General features: G+C 42.1%; 1 protein-coding gene across 6 annotated transcripts in view; it reads right to left on the minus strand.

Annotated features, from left to right (window-relative positions):
* Nucleotides 1-4,584: 4,584 nt before the first annotated feature.
* LOC103096246 (endogenous retrovirus group K member 6 Gag polyprotein-like) overlaps nt 4,585-22,972 on the minus strand; it is a 35,302-nt gene continuing 16,914 nt past the window's right edge. For 5 of the 6 annotated variants that reach the window (XM_056813294.1, XM_056813293.1, XM_056813296.1 and 2 more), the window contains 3 exons: nt 20,609-21,182; nt 17,889-17,999; nt 8,117-10,682 (listed from right to left, as the gene is read on the minus strand). In XM_056813294.1, the coding sequence (XP_056669272.1) occupies nt 8,117-9,781 (1,665 nt within the window). In that variant the 5' untranslated portion in view covers nt 9,782-10,682; nt 17,889-17,999; nt 20,609-21,182. Of the gene's footprint in view, nt 4,723-8,116; nt 10,683-17,888; nt 18,000-20,608; nt 21,183-22,972 lie in introns of those variants that run through there. The other variant, XR_008915493.1, reaches the window with a different exon arrangement.

Here is a 22,972-nt window from a genome sequence, read left to right on the forward strand (position 1 = left end):
GAAAGTGTTTCACAAGGAGTGTGGATCAAGGAGTTCTGCATCTTAACATATATCAAGCACTGCAACCCCGAGTCTCACACTAGGTTCAAATGCTTTCACATTGGCATAGAAGTTCATCAATCCCACCTGGATTGGTTTCTTTTTGACCTGTGTGCTCTTTTGGCACAATTAAGGTTAAATCTGTGATTTTATAGCACTGTGTAGCTGAAGTCTATGCTCCTTTTTGATCCCATTTCCTAGAATCAGACACAAACATTAATCATAGTCCCATAATATTTATCAATAAATGGCAGGTTTCCATACTCTAAAACTTTGGGGTATGCATTTATATGCTAAGCAATGGACATCTTAGCTTAATCTATTGCAAAAATAAAAAATATTTAAAAGAAGAAAATTTTCTCAATACTGGTGAAATGTGCTTCAAATGCAAAAAATGAGGGGAAAAATCAAATACTGTATGGCACATATAGGAAGGAAAACAAAAATTTTAAAAAGGTGTATGATTTACAATCAAAGGGGTACTGTATTCAAAAACCCGTTTTTTCTTCTTTGCTACTATTTGGAGGGGAGACAAAACTGAAAAGGGTTAATATCAACAAAATCAATAGAATCTAAGAGGCACCACCTTCTGCTCCACATGGAGGTACAGTAGCACCCTGAGTATTTTGTGGATGAGCTCCACTTAAGTTATACTGTTGAGGGGTCAGTTGATTTGAGTTATCATTTTCCCAATTTCTATTACTAGAATTGTTATCAGTCCTACAATTGTGATTCCGATAATCACTATAATAGTTACTTCTATAGTTATTATTTCTGTAGTTGTTTTCGACTGCATATTAGTTTTGATTGCCTTGAATAAATTTCTATAGTTCTTCATTTTGTGGCCCTTCTTCTCACAGAAGTGGCAGGTAATGGATTGATAGTTAGATTCTGGGAGAGGGGCAAGTGCCATTGGTTGAGTATCATGCCCTTTTTCCTGTTTATCAATCCTATCTCTTAAATATTTCAGTTCTTTCTGGATTGTTTCCATGAAATCATTAGTCTCTTCCTCTTTTTCTTTGTTGCCTTTTGAAACATATACAGCAGTTTTTCTCAAGATATCAAGATCCATTTGAGGCCACTTTGGGCAATGCATTTTGAAATAAGTCCTGATCAATTTGCAAGAGTTGTTGACAAAGTGTCTTCTAATTTGTCTTATTTCATTTTCTTTAAAGGGCAAAGTCTAGGTACAGACCCCTAAACTCAATGAGTCTATCCATGAATCTGGAGGATGTCTCATCACCTGATTGCTAAAGTTTTCCAAATTCTGTCCATCTATATGTGTTTTCAGAGCACTCTCACATTGCAGCTAGAATGACCTCCCTACAAAAATATAATTGTAAATAATCTTCAGAGTTGTTATAGTACCATTCAGGATCCTGAAATGGCCAGTGTGCTGCATTGTGCCCTCAGACTTTATTGACATGAGAAATTGTTTTATTTCTCTCATGTTCCATTAGGAAAGCCTTTAGTAGACTTTCAACATCTTTGTAAGACAGATTATACTGAAAAAATATATCATTCATCTTTTTCATTACCACAAAGAGATCTTCTTCATAAGTGGGAACAGCAGGGAGACCAGTAGGGGCAGGAATAGACAGAGACTGGGGAGTTAGTACTACAACTCTGAAGCAATTTGTGAATTGCTTTGGGAACAAGCAAGATCAGCTCATAGTTAGTAGTTGCATGTGACAGTGGAAAAATTTTCTTTTCTTTTTTTTTAAACCCTTATCTTCCTTTTTAGAATCAATATTGTTATATTGGTTCCAAGGCAAAAGAGCGGTAAGGGCTAGGCAGTGGGGTTTAAGTGACTTGCCCAGGGTCACATAGATGGGAAATGTCTGGTCAGATTTTAATACAGGACCTCTCATCTCTAGATTTGGCTCTCAATTTACTGAGCCACTTCCCTGCCCTCCAAAAACAAATTTCTTTAAAAAAAGATTTAATTGTAAGTTTCTCCTGAAGTTTTCATTTTGTAATATTCATGTATATATAATCTCATTGATTTGGGTGTTCTGTAGCATTCAGATTTTTACCCAATTGTCGGGGACCAGCCCCTTACGACCCCTAAGGGGGAAAGGGGGAGAGAGAGAAGGAAAGGGGGAGAGAGAAAGAAAGCACGGACAGCTCTCACATGGTATGCAAAGAGAAGTCGTTTATTGAGGCAAAAGCATGGTATATATATACTGTGGCTAGGAGGAAATAAGGGTAGGAGGAATGTAGGCACATTTGGTGTCAGAGGGGCCCAGGGGTTTTACAACCTTTACTGACTGTAGGCACATTTGGTGTCAGAGGGGCCCAGGGGGAGGGGGTTTTACAACCTTTACTGACATCTGGAACTAGTTAGGGAAGACATCCTGTTATAAGGGAGGAAGGGAGGCATGTTATGTTTGCACTATTTCTTGTCTGTTGTCAGGTTCTATACAATTCCTCCCTTTTCTTTTCAAAAGAGGGGGAGGGGTTTTGAGAGAAAAATGGATTTGCAGAACTATCACAACATGGTCTTAAGCCCGTCTTGAAGAACCCTTTCGGAGGCGGCTCCTGTCTTAGGCTATGCGGGGTATTTCCCTAATAGCCTCCACGCAAGGGCAAGGGACCCGCAATATTCCCGTCGTTGGATTACCGTCCCGAGAAGTGGAGTTGGTTGTATTGCTCAGTGGAGGGGGAGGTGTGGCCAACCGTCTCTAGGCGGTGGTACTGTACCATAGGGAAGGTCTTCAAGGATGATTCAATGGAGCGAGTGACCAGCCGTGTGATAGTTTTGAAAATCCAAGGGCCAAAAGTCAAAGCAAGGATAAAAACTATGAGGGGGGTAAGGAGGGTAGAGAGGATTGCAGAGAACCATGGAGAACTAGGCAGAAACTGTGCATACCAAGGGCCGTCTGTTTCCCTATCTTTGCGCCTCTGTTCAAGCTCTTTCCTGAGTTGGGCTAGAGAGTCCCTAATGACGCCAGAGTGGTTAGCATAGAAGCAACATTCTTCTCCGAGGGCGGCACAGAGTCCCCTTTCGCGGAGGAAGAGGAGGTCTAATCCTCGTCTATTTTGTAAGGCTACTTCAGCAAGGGAAGCATGGGACTTTTCCAAGAAATTTATGGTGGATTCTAAGCGGGCAATGTCTTCATCTACTGCTGCCCGTAGATGATTGTGGGATATGTGTTGGGAAGTTAGAGCTGCTAAACCAGTCCCAGCGCCGGCAACGCCAAGAAGAGCGGCAACTGTGACGGCAAGGGTGACCGGTTCTCTTTTCCATCTGGGGTTTTGGAATTGTTCCCACAGGGGGAGGAAGTCTTGGTCGGGCCTAAAGGTGACGCGGGGAACAAGGGTGACCAAGATACATACTTCCTCTGGAGCAGTGGAAGCCCAACAAGCTTGAAGGCCTGAGTTGGTGCAGAGCCATCTAGTATTATTAGGGGGAATATAAAATTTGCAGGTGCTGTTAGGCGAAAAGGACACAGCACAATACGGATTAACTGTAGCATTTTTGCCAATGCAAGTGCCATTACCCCCCACGATAGGGATGGTAAGGGAGAATTTGTCATGAGGGCGACTCTGAGTTTCAATGCTGTCCCAGTGACACTCAGGGGGGTTTTCTGTCGTAGAGCAGGTAAGATTATTGTCATTCAGGGCATAGGCCTCAAGGTAAGGCGGGGACGCGACTAAGCAAAGCCAGCAATTGGTCGTGAGGTTAGGGAAGGAGTGATTAAGCGCGGAAAAGGACGCTTGTAGGAGAGGAAGGTATGGGTAAGGGACAATCTGTTCCTTTTTGAGGGCAGGGGGAACCCAGGGCTGTGGAGGAGAGGTCGAGAAGGAAGACGCCGGCGGTGGGGATGGGGAAGGGGAGGGAATGCGGGGGGGGGGGGGGGGGGGGTGAGACTTGGCGGGCTTTGCGGGCTGGAGGGCCTTGTTCGGGCCCTGGATGGAAGGAGGGGTTTTCTGATGGAGTTCCTTCTTGATAAAAAATAAACCTCCAGGGTCGGTACCGCCGACATGTGCCCGGATCCCCCATGTGCGCCCTGTGAGCCAGCTATCATCTGTATGCTGTAAAACAGTGAAGTTTAAGTATGAACAACTTGTCCATGTCCATTTGTTGCCGCCGGCCCAGTCCTGTCTTGCTCGGGATCGGCTTTTGCAGTTGGGAGGGCCTGGCCTCAATGAAAGGAACTTATCGGTGATCGGGGGTGTCCATGACTCTGAGGTGAGCGTTTCACACCCCCAATATGCGCAGTAAAAGTGGCCTGGGGAGTTACAGTAGGATTTCCCGGGGTTGGAGGAGGGGCAGGCGTAGAAGACGTCAAGTGTGGGTAGCCAGTTGGGTCCGGAGGCAGTCGGACAGATTCCTGGGTGGTTGATGAGGGAGCAAGGGAGGATAGTAAAGGTGGGTGCTCCAGAAGTGGTTACAATCTGTATTATGGAGCTACTATCCCAGCTGCCAAGGCTCCATTTCCATGGACGGTGGGAGTGGTGTTGTGCACTCATAGGGGGGGTGAGTAGGGAAAGAAACAATAAAATTTGAAGGCCTATAATGGTCGCGAATGTTCAAGGGTCGTTCAGACTGCGAATGTAGAGGGTGAGGTGGATGGATTCTATCAGGGCAGCAAGAAGGCCGAGGATCGCGAAGAACAAGGAGGCAGCCAACAGTGTTCGCAGTACAAGGCAGGATGGATCATGGGTTTCACGCATTACCTGTAAGACAAGAGGGGAGATTTTTCTCAGGGGTAGACCCTGGGGGAAGGTGATTATCTGGGCTGAAGGGTTTTGTTAGACGTGAGGGGATCCAGCGAGCAGACTGCTCCCTTTTGTCGAAAATGCAGGCTGAGCCTTTGCCCCAGGTCAGAACAGAGTCAGGGCCGTTCCAACGGCCCGTGAGGGGATCACGCCATAGGACCTGAGCGAGGTTAGAGGTGGTGTGTGGGTGCCAAAAACGGTCCGCGGCAGAGCGGCCCTCCGTATCCAGGGTGAGGAAGTTAAGGGCAAAAAGGGCATGTGCCAGCAAGGTGGTTTGGTTGCCACACAAGGGGTAGAGGGTCTCCTGAGTTTTTAGTTTGAAAATGGTATTTTTCAGTGTTTGGTTTGCTCTTTCTACAATACCTTGCCCTTGGGGATTGTAGGGGATGCCAGTGATATGTTTTATGCCTAATTGAGCACAGAACTGTTTAAAGGAACGGCTTGTGTAACCAGGACCATTGTCTGTCTTAAGGGTCAATGGTCTTCCCATGACTGACATGGCGAGAAACATATGTTTGATGACATGTTTGGTGGCCTCGCCAGATTGTGCCGAGGCAAAAAGAAACCCACTAAAGGTGTCAATGGAAACATGAACATATTTCAATTTAGCAAAGGAGGGAACATGAGTAACGTCCATCTGCCACAGGTGGCCAGGGAGGAGGCCACGAGGGTTGACTCCAAAGTGAGGTTCAGGTAACAGCGTAAGGCAATTTTTGCAGCTTTTCACTATAGCTCTGGCTTGCTCTCTAGTGATTTTGTAGGCTAAGCGGAGAGTATGGGCGTTAAGGTGGTGCAGTTTGTGGGCTTCAGTAGCAAGGGAAATAGGGTCTGGCGAAGGGATTGTAGGTACAGCCAGAGCGGCCAAGCGGGTATATTGATCTGCAAGGTCGTTTCCTAATGCCAAGGGGCCTGGGAGACCTGAATGAGCACGTATGTGACCTATAAAGAAGGGGTGGGACCGTGCTCTGATGGCTTGCTGTATTTTGGTGAATAAGAAAAAGGTGGCTGTTGTGGGTTGAATAACAGGAGTAGCCTCAAGCCGTAGTAGGGACTGAACGACATATCGACTGTCAGAGTATAGATTGAAGGGGGATTCAGGCAGAGAGATAAAAACAGTGAGTGCTGCATAGAGTTCAACCAGTTGTGCAGATTGATAAGGAGTGTGGACAGTATGGGGATAATCATGCATAACAATGGCCGCGAGGCCTGTTTTCGAGCCGTCCACGAAAATCGTGGGCGCTTCGGGAATGGGAGATGACTGCGTAATACGGGTTAAGGTGAAGGGGGTAAGGGTAAAGAATTGTAAGAGTTTATTACTGGGCATGTGATTGTCAATAGTGCCTTTATAGGATGAGATAAGGACGGCCAATTATCATTCTGTGTTTGCAGCCACCGTAGTTGCTCTTTATTATACGGGGAAACAATATGATCGGGCTGGCGGCCGAAGTGGTGAGTGGCCAGGCGGACACCCATCATAATAAGCTGAGCAACCAGGTCAGGGTAGGGGATCAGGATCTTCCTAGAGGCTAGGGGAAGGTGTAGCCAAATGAGGGGAGAAGGGTCCTGCCATAGGAGACCTGTGGGAGAGAATCCAGTGGAAAAGATGATTAAATAGAGGGGATCCTTAGGGGAAAAGTAACCGATGTTCTGTTTGGCAATTGCCTGTTCAACTTTTTGTAAGGAGATTTCTCCTTCAGGTGTTAGTGATCGTGATGAAGAGGGGTCGGTATCTCCGCATAGAATATCTTCTAGGGGGCGGAGGTCTGCTTTTACAAGGGCGAGATAAGGACGAAGCCAATTAATATCCCCTAGAAGTTTTTGAAAATCGTTAAGTGTTTTTAGGATGGAACGATTAAGCGTGACTTTGTGTGTAAAGAGATGATCAGTCTCGAGGCGGAATCCGAGAAAAGAAAAGGGATATTGGACCTGTACCTTATCGGGGGCAATTTTAAAGCCTCTGTCCTGTAGGGCTGAAGTAATGGTTTGAGCGATGGTCTGGGTCAGTTGAGGGGAGGGAGCTGCTATGAGAAGATCATCCATATAATGGATAATATATGCGGAAGGGAATCGAAGCCTGATGGGATCTATTGTCTGAGCAACATACTTTTGACATAGGGTAGGAGAATTGGCCATTCCTTGAGGCAAAACTAACCATTGAAATCGGGGATTGGGGCCAATTTGATTGACTATGGGGATAGAGAAGGCGAATCGAGGGCAATCCTGAGGGTGAAGGGGAATGGAGAAAAAACAGTCCTTTATATCTATAACTATTTTGTGAAATCCCTTAGGGATAGCTGTAGGTGATGGGAGTCCGGGTTGTAAGGCGCCCATGGGAATCATGGTTTTATTAACTTCCCGTAGATCTTGTAGTAGTCTCCACCCTCCAGCCTTCTTTTTGATAACAAAAATAGGTGTGTTCCATGGTGAGGTGGAGGGCTCGAGGTGGCCCAAAGAGATTTGCTCCTGCACCAGCATGATGGCGGCCTGGACCTTTTCAGAGGTGAGGGGCCACTGGTCGACCCAGACAGGGGAATCAGACTTCCAAGTTATCTTATCTGCCTGGGGTGCAGGAGGACCAGTGGCCTTTATGAAAAATTTTGTGACCCAAAGCCTGCTTTATCTCTATTGGGTGTAAGGGAGATAGGTTGAGGATCGCCCTGTTCATTTTTGCCAAGCCCTTTTCCTGGGAGGAAGCCAGATTTAAGCATCATTTGTGTGACAGGGTCGCTGGGGCTCACCATGAGGAGTCGCATTTGAGCGAGAATATCTCTGCCCCAGAGGTTAACGGGGAGCCCTTTGACTATATAGGGTCGAGTCGTGCCGGTGTTACCCTCAGCATCTCTCCAAGTAAGGAACTTTGAACTCTGAAGTGTGTGATTGACTTGCCCTATGCCGGACAAATGAGTGGTAGAGGGCTGAAGGGGCCAGGCACAAGGCCAGTGTTTGTGGGAAATGACCGTGGAATCAGCCCCGGTGTCAAGTAGCCCGATAAATTTCTTCCCGTCAAGAGACAACTGGAGGGTGGGACGGGATTCAGTGATTTGTTGTGCCCAATAGATGTTTGACGGTCCTGGGGACGAAGGGCCCCTTGTCTGTTCAATGGTAGGGAAGTCACCCACCATGGGAAGGGGAAGGGCTTGGGCTAGTCGGTGGCCAGCAGGGATAGTAACCGGGCCATGGGGAGACTCAACAATGAGCTTTATTTCTCCTGTATAGTCATTGTCCACTAATGTGGGGTGGACCACAACTCCCTGTAGAGTAGTGAGTGCCCTTCCGATGATTAAGAAGAACATACCAGGGGGTGGTGGACCAGTGACACTGGTGGAAATGACCTCAGGGCCATCCTCAGGGGTTAATATTCTGGTGGAGGAGGAACAGAGGTCCAAGCCTGCGCTGCCTGTTGTGGCTCGAGCAAGGGTGAGGGGAAGGGGCTCCCGAGGGAGCCCCGCATCCCGTTTCCCTGGACAGGTGGAATATTTTGTCCATTTGAGGTAGTTTTGGAGCGGCAATCGCGGGCCCAGTGACGCCCTTTCCGACATTTCGGACAGACGCTTGGGGGCGGTCTCGAAGGCACACCCGAGGGGCTGAAAGGTAAACTAGGGGTAGCCTGATTGGAGGGACATTCACGAGCAAAATGTCCGGGCATGCCGCACTTAAAACAATTACGGGGAGCGTTCTGTCGGGTGGCTTGAATGGCTGCTCCAATAGCTAAGGAGATAGATTTGTTAATTCTGTGGTCATAAGAGTCAATATCATTACATAAGCGGATCATGCCGTTCAGATCAAGCTCTGTAGATTTTCCTCTAAGGGCGGCCTTACAGGCAGGGTTGGCGTTTTCAATGGCCAGGTGTCTAACCACTGGGTTATCGGTACCATCCTGTCCCAAGACCCTTTCTGTTGTCTCTAAGAGTCTGGCTACAAATTGAGCATAGGGCTCGTTTGGTCCCTGGAGGATTTTAGAGATCGGGGCGGTGATGGCCCCGGAGGCAGGGACAGCGCGCCATGCGGCTAAGGCGGCGTGGGCGGTTTGCATGAGGAGGCCAGGAGGCAATCTCAATTGCACGGTGTCAGGGGCATAACGACCACGACCGATGAGTTTGTCTACTGTCCAATTGGCTGTTTGGGGGTTTGTGAGATTTGATTTTGCTTGATTTTCTACCCTTTCCTGAAACTCTGCCTTCCAGGTTAAAAACTGGCCTCTAGACAAGACAGATTGTGTAACCTTAGTCCATTCTGAGGGGAGTAAGTGCCCTTCTCCCCCGAGACTTTCCAAGATAGAAAGGGTAAAGGGAGCATTGAGGCCATAGTTTTTTACTGCTGAATGGAGGTCCTTAATCTGTTTGAATTTAAGTTTTTTAAATGGGTGGGCATGGGGCCGAGTTGTATCGGTGGTATGGACCCCTTGATTCGCTTCTTCATCCCCCTCCTCTCTGTCAGATTCAGAGGAAACGGGGGGTGAATTTTGGTGGGGTTGGGACAGTTCGTCAGGGATCTCCTCTATGTCTACATCCTCCGGGGTGGTACCGGCGGTGGCCCTACGCCTGGTAACTACCGGGAAGACCAGGAGGGGCTTTTGTAGTTTGGAGGGGTTGTTTTTAGGTTTTTTTGAATGTGAGATTGGTTTCATGGTGGCGACCTGAAGGTCATGTAATTGGCTTGTTAAGTGGCCGATCTCATGTTGTAAGTCTATAAATTGTTTGAGATCAGTGATTTGCTTAGTTAAATGAGCAGTGGCTATCTTTAGGTCATTTGTATTGGGAAGAGTTGGTAAAATCAAGGAAGGGTAAAGCGGATTGTAGGGAGGGGGCTTGTTTTTAAGGAAGTCTGGAGGGTGGTATCCGGCTGCCGCCTCATCCAGTTCAGTCTGGTATGCGGGATTGAGGGTCTCTGGTGTATTGCTATCGTAAAGGACAGGATAGAGAGCGGGTCTGTGGGAGGGAGGCAGTGGTTCTGGTAAGTGTGAGGGGGTGTTAATAGGTTCGTCTAAGAGAGACGGGGTTTTGTATTTTTTATCCATGTTGTCTAATTCAGGGATTTCTTGAGACGGGGTTTTGTATTTTTTTGTCCATGTTGCCTAATTCAGGGGTTTCTTCAGTCTTTTTTTTACTTTCCTCAATAGCGTCCTCAGCAAGGCTGAGGAGGTGGGAGACCTGTGCGCTGGAATCAGCCTCTTTAAGGATGTCCCGAATCAGGCCATAAAAGGTAAAGAAATCCTCAGGGATGGGCTGACCTGAGCGTGCAAAATCATTAAGGTCTCGGCCAACCTTATCCCAAGTTAGGGGGTGAATGCCAGGGCCATGGAGAATGAGCCACGGGCAGCGTTGTTCAATGAAGGAGAAGAAGCGCAACAGATCTCTTTTCTTAACTTCTACATTGCGCTCTTTAATTCTTTCTTTTAATTCTTTTATAAACAGAGCTTCCTTAGACAGTGTTTTCCCCATTTTCAGTCACACATAAGTTTCGCTTCCCTGGTTTCCTGGCCGCCGTGCTCGCGCAGGGACGGAACCGCAGTAATCCCAGGTCAACACTCAGAAACAGGTCAACAGCAGTCGAACCGCGAGATCAACTCTCCACGAATTGGCCTCTCCCCTTTGGTCAAAGAGGGGTCCCTTATATTTGAGCGTAGGCGTGCCGTATAAGCCCCGGCCAGGTTCCCCGAAGGGGCGCCCTATTACTCGTATATATAAGGGGACTGTTATTCCGTTGCCATCAAAACACACATACATTCGACCATTCACACAATGGGGTTTGAGAGGGAGATATGAATGGGACAACTTACCCTTCCTCAGGATCGTCTATTCGATCCCTACCCGTTACTGTAGTCTCGATTTCGGCGCCGAACTTTTCCTCAGTCGTCCGGTGGTCGCTCGGGCCCCACGTTGGGCTGCCAGATGTCGGGGACCAGCCCCTTACGACCCCTAAGGGGGAAAGGGGGAGAGAGAGAAGGAAAGGGGGAGAGAGAAAGAAAGCACGGACAGCTCTCACATGGTATGCAAAGAGAAGTCGTTTATTGAGGCAAAAGCATGGTATATATATACTGTGGCTAGGAGGAAATAAGGGTAGGAGGAATGTAGGCACATTTGGTGTCAGAGGGGCCCAGGGGTTTTACAACCTTTACTGACTGTAGGCACATTTGGTGTCAGAGGGGCCCAGGGGGAGGGGGTTTTACAACCTTTACTGACATCTGGAACTAGTTAGGGAAGACATCCTGTTATAAGGGAGGAAGGGAGGCATGTTATGTTTGCACTATTTCTTGTCTGTTGTCAGGTTCTATACACCCAATAAGAAATATGAGGCCATTTCTCCATGAATAACATTGTTTATGAATAGATGCACATGTCTGCTAACAAAGAATGTCTCTTTAACTGACCTCCTTTGCAAAAAGAGAGCAAGTAAGTCCTATTTTTTGCTTATAAATGGAGTTGCATCTTCTTTCTGACTTGCCTGACAGCTCAACGTTGGGACCTCCCCTGCCAGTCCGCAATGATGCATATTCCAGGAGAGGAGGTGGACTTAGAGACTTGATATCTCACTCATTACTTCACCACAGGAGAAATGAGTCTCACAAAGAAGATACCAGTACAAGTCTTCTCCAAACATATGGCCACAAAGTTTAATAGCTGGGATTATGTACTTCTCTTACCTAAGCAGTTGTTGTTTACAGATAAATAGGGAGCAGGTCTCTACCCTGCCTCTAACAAAAGCCAGCACAATGAGATGTTTTGAAGCCTAGAATAAATTACTTTAGCTTGGAAGCTGACTAACCTTAAAAACCCAACATTCAAGAAAAGTTTCATATAGAAATTATTACAATTTGACATTACTTTCCCTCAGTTTCCTCTCCTGATGTAGATTGAAACCCATTCATGTTTCTCTATCCTCCCATGTCTTCCCCAAATTTTGCCACAGGATGTCCATCCAATGTGTAGGCAAGCCTTCCTCAAATTTTTTTCAACAAAATGAGGGCATTAGCAGAGCACTCTTGCTGTCTCTCTGAAATCCCCTGCTCTTGCCTCACTTGCCACCAGAACATCTTTTTGTCAAATAATTCTTCAGTGGCATCCTTTAATCCTATTCTTCAGAATTGCTTATTTGTTATATTTTGCAGCCTTCTCAAACCCACCATTCTTTGGACATAGTCGTTTTTCAGACCTTGCTTAGGTTAAACTTAAGACTAGAAATACAAATGCAACCTTTGCATCACTGGGCAGCAGCCAGTGAACATTTTAACCAAGTTTGAAAATCAACTAGAACAGTGTATGTATACTCTATTAACTGTGGATATTTAAAATACATATGTGGTAATAATATACAGTATGATTGTAAAGAATGCATCACATCCCTGTGAACTCCAGCAACAGAAGTCTGTGGCTTCGATTCTGGAACTCCTGGTAGCTCTATGAGATCGGTTGAACAAATAATGCTCAACCAGATATTCTAAGGAAGAAACCTTGAGTACAACCTGTTCCCCTTCAGAAGCTGCTCTCAGTCCCCTAATTCCTTCTCCTGTTTGCACCTCTTTCCCCCTTTAGGAACTGATCAGAGTGTATCATCCCATTCCTGCTTGTGGTTTTAACCTTTAAAAACCCTGATCACAGCCCCACAATTAGCAGTTTCCCTTGTTGGGAGGGACTTGGTCCTGCATCATGCTCAACTTTTCTCTCTCAATAAATTCCTCTGATTTTCAAGACAAATTTGTCTTTAAAATTAGGGGGCAGCTAAGTGGCTCAGTGGACTGAGAGCCCAGTCTGGAGATGGGAGGTCCTGGGTTCAAATATTGCCTCAGACACTTCTTAACTATGTGACCCTGGGCAAGTTGCTTAAACCCCATTGCCTAGCCCTTATATCTCTTCTGCCTTGGAACCAATACACAGTATTGATTCTAAGAGGGTGGACAAGGATTTTTAAAAATAATAATAAAAGTATTTTCCAGGTTAACAGTATACATACACGTGTATGCATATAGAGTAGAAGATGGTTATGTTGAATTTCAACATTTCAAATTTCAATATTTTTAAAAGTTAACCTTTCAGATTTTGGGGGTTTTTTTTGTAAGTTTGTAGCATTTCTGAAGTTGTCAAAGTTTACAAAAGTACTGAGTCTTCTGGGACACCCTGTCTGGATTGAGAATTTTTTATTTAATTAGTTAATTTAGAATATTTTTCCATGATTACAAGATTCATGTTCTTTCCCTCCCCTCCGCACCCCACCTCATAGCCAATGTGCAATTCTACTAGGTTTTACTTGTGTCATTGATCAAGACATGTCTGAGAAAGTAGTAATAGTAGCAAGAAATGGGTATTTTTGAAAGTCACAAGGATAGTGAGTGAGGCCATAAAAGGAATAAATAGACTGACAAATCTTTCTTGAAACAATTTCAGAAAAGATTAGGATAATTCCTAAGTAAATCTAATCATTAGATTATTATTCTAAAATTAGAAATGGTGGGGGAGGAGGTTGAAGAGGGGTATGTCCGTCAGCTTTTGAAGAGATGACTGGAGAAGAAAAGTACAGTGTGGCAGATGTAGGAAGCAGCTGAGGCAGGACTGGGACTCCAGGGCTGTAATTCCTGAGGAGCTCAGTTTCTGGTTCCAGAGGCTTGGCTGTTCTTAAGATAACAACTATAACTAAGGATTGAAGTCTAGCATGGTAGGGCCAGGCCTAAATGTATTCATAGTTTATCTCCATAATGTGAACAAAAACACTAAAATGGCAAATTAACTCAGCTGAAAGTCATGAATAATACTGTCCCATACAATGCGATCCATACCTCCTTTTTCTCAATGAGAGAGGAGGGTTGAGTGAGATGGGACTATAGATTAAAGAATGCATATTGGGGTAGGTGGGAGCCCTGTGAGTTTACTTAACCTTTTCCTTGTTAAAAGGGATAATTTTATGGTAGGGCAGAATGTTTCAGGAAATGATTAGTATAAAAGGTATTTTACCTCAAATCCTGCAAACTGGCAAACTGTGACACAAAAGGGAAACTGTTAGTGCTGGAAGGGCTAGTGGAAGACAGTCACAAATGCACTGTTCTGGTTAACAATTTGGGCTTACACAAGAAAAATAACTAAAGGTTTCATACTCTTTGACCCAGTCATCTCATTACTGGGCAGATACTCCAAAGAAGTTAAAGGCAAAAAGAAAGGTCTTTATATATACCAAAGTGATCTTAGTAACACTTTCTGTGTTAACAAAGAATTGTAAATAAAGTGGGTGTTCATCAATTGGAGAAAGGCTGAACAAACTGATATACAAGTAGAATGGAGCATTACTGTGCAATAGGAAATGAAGAATTCAGAGAACTCGTGAGATTTTGTGAACTGATGCAGTGAAATCATCCAAACCAGAAGAATAATATACACAATGACTATTACAGTATAATGAAAGAAAACTGAATTCTTTAGTAAGTGAAAAACAAATTGGGGGGGGGGCATCAGGTGACAACAGGTGGCACAGTGGCTAGAGCACCAGGCTTGGAACTGGGAGGACCTGAGTTCAAATTCAGCTTCAGATACTTTCTAGCTGTTTGACCTTGGATAAGTCACTTAATCCTATTTTCCTTGCACTTGCTCTTCTGTTTTAGAGTTGTTATTTAAGACAGAAAGTAAGGGTTTAATAAAAAAATAAGAAAATAGATAATGAAATATGGCTCTCCTCCTCCCTGCAGAGGAGGTATTACACTGCCAAGTAACTTGGTAACTATCAATTGTTTTTGCTTTACGGTTTTCCTTTTTTCTTTTGCATTTTGGCTTTATTTCATTTGACTTTTACCTTTCAGTCCAAATTTCAAAATAAATTAGTACATATATATATATATATATATATATATATATATATATATATATATAACACAATGATAAAATATAATGAAAATAATGAGAATGAGAAAGAATAAATCCATAAGAAATATACACTTAGGTGATCCCCCATGCCTCTTTTATCTTCAGCTATAGACTGCCAATGTTCAAACTACAGTAATGAATGATTTCATCATCTACCATTCACTCTACAGATTTTAATTCATGTGTACAAGTAAAACAACTTCTCACATTAGCTGTCATATATATGCATATTTATATATACATATATAGTTGTCCCTCATTATATCACAGTTCAGTTATTGCAGCTTCACTGTACTGCAGACTTTTAAAAAATCTCATTCTGTATCACATAATTACATTTTTCTGGGCACATTATTGGCTGATGCAATGAAAGGCGACTAACCATAACACTGTGTTCTGTATCCTGGTCACTGATTGGCTCAGTGATTGTAGGTTAATAAGAGTATGGAAAAGGTTTATAGGAGAGTGGAAAGGATTTATAAAGCCTTAAAATATATCTAAATAATAAAATAAATATAATGCTGCTACTTTGCAGATTTTCACCTATCATGGGGGTCTCTGGAATTTAATTCCCGCAATAGGTGAGGGATCACTATATCTATATCTATATCTATATCTATATCTATATCTATATCTATATCTATATCTATATCTATATCTATATCTATATCTATATCTACATCTACATCTATATCTATATCTATATCTATCTACATCTACATCTACATCTACATCTATATCTATATCTATATCTATAACTATATCTATATCTATGTCTATGTCTATGTCTATATCTATACATCCATACTCTGAATCCATTACCCCTTTCTATTAGGAATTAGGTAGCATGTTTCATCATAAGCCCTTGGGAATCATGACTGGTTATTGGACTGAACCAAGTTCTTAAGTCTTTCAGAGTTATTTTTCTTTGCAATGTTATTATTATTGTATACATTGTTCTTCTGGTCTGGCTTACTTCATTCTTCATGTAAGGGGTAAATTTAGGGGTTATTGACACAGATAATATAACATTTAAAAGCAGCAAATTAATCAAATACCTACGCAGAAGCATGTCAGGAAGATAGTAAATACCTTCTTTTGGAACTACACAAAAGAGGGCATGAGATCTTAAAGAATAAAATTCAGTGGTGTCTCCCCAAAGTAGAATCTTTGGGGTTTATCTTGACTGTGGATGTCCATTCTATTTCTCCCAAACAAATTGAAAATATCCAAAAATTAAGTGCTCCTACCACTAAGAAACAGTTGAGAACAATTTTAGGAGCAACAGGGTTTTGTAGACAGTGGATTCCTTGCTATGGGGAAATTACTAAACCCCTTATAGCACTAACAAGGGATTCAATCCCTGAATCCTTCAAATTAGAGCCAGAACATCTGTCAGCTCTGTCAGATCTAAAACAGGCTATCCTGTCTGCCCCCGCTCTAGGCATCCCAAATTACAACAAGCCATTTACTTTGTATGTACATGAGTAAAGAGTAGCTTCAGGTGTTTTAACTCAGACTTTGGGACCTTCTCAATGCCCAATTGCTTATTATTCAGTCCAACTGGACCCAGCATCATCAGGAACACCACCATGTCTTAGAGGTGTGGCTGCTACAGCCTTACTAACAACAAAAACAGTTGATCTAGTATTGGGATGCCCATTAACAATTATGTGCCCACATGAGGTAGAAGTATTGTTGCTAAGGCATAGAACACAGGCATTCTCTGATCAGCGAATTAACATGGTATGAAATAACCCTGTTAAACAACGAAAATATTACTCTGAAACACTGTACAACCCTTAACCCTGCCACCTTGCTTCCATATTTACCAACTTCAGGAGAACCATTACACAGTTGTGAAACACTAGTGCCCATGGTAGAAAAGCCTCGAGATAATCTCTTGGACACTCCCTTAGACAACCCAGATCTGGTCTTATTTACTGATGGTTCCTCTTTTATGAGGGATGGCATATGTTACAGTGGAGCTGCTGTAGTCACAGAATTTTTCACTGAGTGGTCAGCTTCACTGCCCTCTAATATTAGTGCTCAAGGTGCAGAACTCATAGCCCTGAAACACACCTATATAATTGCCAATGATAAAAAAGGCAACAATTTATACAGATTCTAGATATACTTTTGGCATTTGCCACTCAGTCGGGATACTATGGCTCCAGAAAGAATTTTTAACCTCAGCTGGAAAGTCTATAGCTAATGCAGAAATTATTAATGAAGTTCTTTCTGTTCTCCAGCTGCCTGAAGCCCTAGCTGAAGTTCATTGCTCTGCTCATACAGGTGGCACTGACCCTGCCTCTAGGGGAAATGATCGAGCAGACATCGCTGCAAAGCTAGCAGCCATAGAAGGGCCTGAATTAACATTAACAACCATTGATGACTTAAATTTATCACTTTCCTATAATGAAAAGGAAGTGAAAAAATGGAAGCAAAAATTTAAAACAAAACAGATTAATGTATATATGGGTCCTTTCCCTCTTTTAAATTTTTTTTCCTTTAGAATAGAGTAACAGTGGATCAAAAAGTATACATAGCTTGATAACTTTGAGGGGCAAAGTTCCAAATTGCTTTCCAGAATGGCTAGACTGATTCAGAGCTCCTCTGGCAGAGAATTAATGTACTTGTCTTCCCACAGTCCCCCTAGCATCTGCCATTTACTTTTATTTATTTCCTTTGTTATAAGGGAGGATTCAAATCTCCTTGGTAGAGGGGGTAAATATGTAAAAACCAAATACATCAATCAATACAGCATTTTTAAAGGCATCAATTAAATTTTCAAGGTAAAGTACTAAAGAATTTTTTAAATGAAGTTTAGGTGGACTGTATATAGAAAACTGCTATTTATAGCATTCCCTTAAGGGACCTTGCTGACAGAGACAGAGAAAGAGACTGAGGGAGAGGAAAAATGAGATATTAGTCTAGCATGACCTGTTCTTAACAAAGTCATGTTAAATTGTAATGATTACTGCTTCATTTTCTTAAAGGGCACATGAATGCTTGATAATGTGTTCTAGAATTTTGCCAGGGAAAGAAGTTAAGTTTATTGTCCTATAGTTTGCAGATTCTGCACACTTCTCTTTTTTCTATCTATCTATCTATCTATCTATCTATCTATCTATCTATCTATCTATCTATCTATCTATCTGTCGGGACAGTATTTTCCCTTCTCCCATTGTGTCATTTCTGAATTTTTTGAAAATTTTCTTCACAATGACTCAACAGTCACATGCACCTGCTCTTTCACTATAATAGGATATAACCCACCTGGCCCCAGTGACTTGATCTCATTGAGTACAGCAGATGCTGTTGATCTCGTCTCGTTTCTGATCCTCTAATTACTTTTGCTTCATTCTTCACAGTCCAAGAAGAGATTCCCTTGAAAGAGAAAATGAGAAAAATGAGATTCAAGTAATTCATCCTTCTCAACCTCCTCTCTTCCATTCTAAGCAGTTGTCCTAGCTTTTTTACTTTGATCTGTTGCTTGTCTCTCCCTCCTACAAAAGAAAGACTAACCTTTTGTTAGTCTTGACATTGTGTTTCTCTTTGTTCTCAGTTACCTAGCTTATTCCTTATTTTCATCATTATAATTATTTCCCTTTTGGAATTTTTTCTTGAAAGCTTTGCATCTTTTTGTAAATTAACTTACCCTTCAAAATATTAAACTTTTGAGAGCAGCTGAGCAGCTTGCTGTGGTAGAGTGCCAGGTCTGGAGTCAGAAGAACATGGATTCAAATCTGATCACAGACTAGCTGTGTGATCCCAGGTGAGTCACTTAACACCATTTGTACTGTTCTGTCTTAGAATTAATACAAAGACAGAAAGTAAAGGTTTTTTTTTAAAAAAATAAAGAAATTAGGCATTTAGATCTAACTATCCTTTCTCTGAAAACTCTGAAACATGGTCTCCTAAAATCTAGCTTATATGTCAGACTGGCTTTCTTCTTGTATGAAATAGGCAGGTAGATGATATAGTAGATAGAACATTGAGTTTAGAATCAGGAAGACCTCAGTTCAAATATGGCCTCAGGCACTTACTGGCTGGGTGACTCTGGGCAAGTCACTTAACCTCAATGTCCACATCTGTGAAATGAGAATAATAATAACATCTACCTCCTAGGTTTTTATGAGATAACCATAAAGCATTTGGTGCCTGGCACATAGTAAGTGCTATGGAACTGTTAGCTATTATTATTGCTAGCTCTATGATGGAATGAATAGCATCTTATTCCAGAGGTTCTTCAGATTTCCATTTAGTCACCAGCTCACATTTGGATAATGATGATTATTAGTTCCACATGTCATTTTCTCGGGCTTTTCAAAGATGAAATTATCATTAAAGAAAGTAAAAAATGTAGCTGCTCTGCTTTGGATGGGAAACTTGGGTAGAATGCTCTTCCATTGATTCAAGCTTAGATCTTCTTCTTCTTCTTTTTAATTCTTACCTTCTATCTTGGAATCAGTACTATGTATTGGTTCCATGACAGAAAAGTGGTAAGCGATAGGCAAATGGGAGTTAAGTGACTTGCCCAGTAAATGAGGGTTAAGTGACTTTCCCAGGGTCACATGGCTAGGAAGTATCTGAGGTCAGACTTGCACTCAGGGCATTCTATCTCTAGGACTGGCTCTCAATCCACTGAGATACCCAGCTGCCCCTTCAAATGTTCTATACCGTCCTGTCCATCCCTCATCATCTCCTGACCCACAAACCTATTTCCTGAATTTCCTCACATATATGTATCTTAATACATCCACTCAATAAAGATTTAAGTGCCTTTTGTGCAATGCACTGAGGCTAAAAAGAAAAAAAAAATTAAAGTCCTTATGTACAATGAACCTACAGTCTATTTGTGGGGAAAAACTTACACAAAGGAAATACAAAATATTTTTCAAAGGAAAGAACAGTAGTACCTAGGGAGGATCAGGAAATGTCTCCTTTAGGGGGTGACATTTGAGCTGGACCATGAAGGAAGCTAAGGATTCAAAAGGGCAAGATACAGAAGGAGTTCATTCTAGGTATGGGGGGACAACCCTTGCAAAGACACCCAGAGAGGAGATAAAATGCCAGGTCTAGTGAATAGCAAATTAGCTGGTTGGGTTGAAACCTGGAGTTGATAAATGAGAGGAATAGACTTGGAAAAATAATTTGGAGGCAGATAGAAAGGCTTTAATATGCAGAGCCATTCTACTTCCTCCCCTTATCTAAATAACTTCTTTTGAATAAGACATAGCCTTACATATTCATTTTCCAGGCATGAATTCTATCTTACCAAGTCATGGTTATTATCTTTGAAATCAAATTTGCCTCCTTGCACTGTTCAGTTATTTTTCAGTTCTATTGGACACTTCAGAATCCCATTTGAGGTTTTCTTAGCAGAACAGTTTGCCATTTCCCTCTCTAGCTCATTTTACAGATGTGGAAAATGAGGCCAAGAGAGTTAAATGACTTACCTAGGGTCACATGGTTAGTAAATGTCTGAAGTGGGATTCTGACTCATCTGGATGAGTCTTCCTGATTTCAAGTCTGGTGGTCTCTCCACTATTCCACCTAGCTGCCTTGAATTGGACTCTTTAATCAATCTTCCTTAATTACATTATCACATTTTGTACACATACATATAGACTTTTAAGGACATAAATTTTACTTCTGTCTCTCTTCCTGCATATTATCTCCCATGAATTATTGGTTCTTTCTTCTGATATTCTTCCTCCTAGATTGTGTCTGCTAATTCCTATGCTCCCAGCATTCCCAAATTTATGTGGATAATTTTTTGCCTCCTCTTTTTAGTGTTAAACTCTTTTGATTAGATTTCCTAGCCTCCAAGTAAAGATGTTTTTTCTGGATCTTGTTAGGTATGCTCTATCACGGGTCAAGAAGGTACCATTCCTATATTTTAAGTCATAGTCATCTCCATCCCAGTCTCAGACATCATCATGTCGGGAAGCTGTTTGCTTCCTAAATTTGCTTCTCTGCTTTGAATGCCTTACCTTTAATCGGTGGTATTGTTGAAAATTTCTCTTGTGCCCCTTCTTGCCCCAACTCCTGCCAAGGTGTTTGGTATTTGATGTAAGTCTTACAAGTCCATAGATGGGCTTTCTAGATTTGTTCAGGTGATAAAATTTGTTCCTCTGAGAATGACCACAAATGGTTATTAGTCATCAAATTTTCCTGATCTTTGGTGGCTATCAAATCGCTGGTGCTTGTCTTGAATCTTCTGGCATGGTTCCCCACATGAAAAAGTCTCTTTAATAGAGAATCACCACCATTCCTTTTCCCCTGATGCTTGTTAGAAGACCCTTCTATGGAGCCACATCATTTTTCCTTGAAATTAAAGAAGCTTCTGCCTCCAGAAATGGTCCAGGTCTGCCCTCTACAGGAAGAGCCTCATAGCTATTCTAGACCACCAGATGTTCAGCAGTCCTTTTCTCCCTTGTTCCCTGGGTCATCTATGACTCAGGTGAAACCTTCCCTTTGCCTCTTTGTATCTGTTTTCTTCTTTGTTTCCTCCTTTTGAAGTACTTCCTTCATTCTTTCAATAAACACTTCATTTTCCTCAATAATCTGGAGAGTAGAAAAGCATTTCTTAAAAACAAAAAATTGGTACTGATCTTTATTTCTTTCTGGCATCACTCTCCTTATCCAATGAGTCCTTTTCAAGAACATTTCTTTGTAGCAAAGAAGTTCTACCAGACAAAATAGCTAATACATTGACCAAACTGACAGTATTTGATGCCTTATTTTTAGTTATAGTCCCCAAGCAGGCACACTTCACTATCAGTTTTCTAAAGTCAACTAGTCATGTATTGATAAGAATTCTGATCTATTTCAGCATGGTTTTCCTTACATCAAACAATGAGGCAGCAGAGTGGACAGAGTGCTTCTTGGACCCAAGAAGACTTGGGTTCAAATTCTACCATGAACACTTGCTGATTGTGTGACTGTGGGCAAGTCATTTAATCACTGCCTAACTCAATTTCCTTATCTATAAAATAAAATAATAAAACCTATAAAATTTCTTTATCTATAAAATCTATAAAACCTATAAATCTATAAAATCCTTATCTATAAAAATCTATAAAAAATTTTAAAAGTAATAGAACCTGTCTTCCAAATGAGATATTTGTAAAGTTCTTTTCAAATCTTAAAGTGTTATATAAACACTAGCTATCATTGTGTTCATAATGCAGATTATTCTCCCTCCTAATTCTGCCTAGTTCATTCTGCATAAAATCAAATAAGTCCTGTTTCTCTAAATTCTTCATATTTTCTTTGTGGTGGCAAAAAATTGGAAAATGAGGGGATGCCCTTCAATTGGGGAATGGCTGAACAAATTGTGGTATCTGTTGGTGATGGAATACTATTGTGCTCAAAGGAATAATAAAGTGGAGGAATTCCATGGAGACTGGAACAACCTCCAGGAATTGATGCAGAGTGAGAGGAGCAGAACCAGGAGAACATTGTACACAGAGACTGATACACTGTGGTACAATCAAATGTAATGGACTTCTCCATTAGTGGTAATGCATTGATCTTGAACAACCCGGAGGGATACAGTAGAAAAAACACTATCCACATCCAATGGAAAAACTGTGAGAGTGAAAACACCAAAGAAAAACAACTGCTCAATGACATGGGTTGAGGGGGATATGATTGGGGATATAGACTTTAAATGAACATCCTAGTGCATTTCCAATATGGAAATGGGTTCTGATCAAGGACAGATGCAATACCCAGTGGAATTGCGCATCGGCTATGGGAGGGGAGGGAGGAATAGAAAATGATTTTTGTAACCAAGGAATAATATTTGGAACTGACCAAATTTTAAAATATATATATATATAAATTCTTCATATTTGTCATTTCTTAGGACAAAAATAACATTTTATATGCATTTAAAATATGCACTGCTCTACTTCTTTGACTTTCTACTCTACTTTAGTGACCAGCTTGTACTTTATAGATGTGCAGTCATTACAAAGCCATGGAAAACCAACATAGCCCATTTTGTGTAAGTCACCAAAGAATTTTCCTTGATCTCTGCACTTGTGTGAAGCAGAACTTGGTCCTTGGTTGTCTTTGTGACTTGCAGCTAACTTCTGTGTTGATACCTATTACATCTAGCAAGATCTATCTACCTCATCTCACTTGATTGCTGATCTTCAAATAGTTTCCTCTACTTCCCCACATGTCCCCATTTACAAGGCAAGCTTAGCTTATTTAGTTGACAAGCTGCAAGCACATAAGCCATAGGACAAAATCCAATTATCTAAAGAGAAAAAGATATTTTGCTTTACTTTGCTTCTCTTCACATTTTTTATTCTCCTTCACTGTCCATTTCCTAGCCTCTCTTA

Source organism: Monodelphis domestica, chromosome 1, assembly GCF_027887165.1.
Source record: "Monodelphis domestica isolate mMonDom1 chromosome 1, mMonDom1.pri, whole genome shotgun sequence".
Classification (NCBI taxonomy): domain Eukaryota; kingdom Metazoa; phylum Chordata; class Mammalia; order Didelphimorphia; family Didelphidae; genus Monodelphis; species Monodelphis domestica.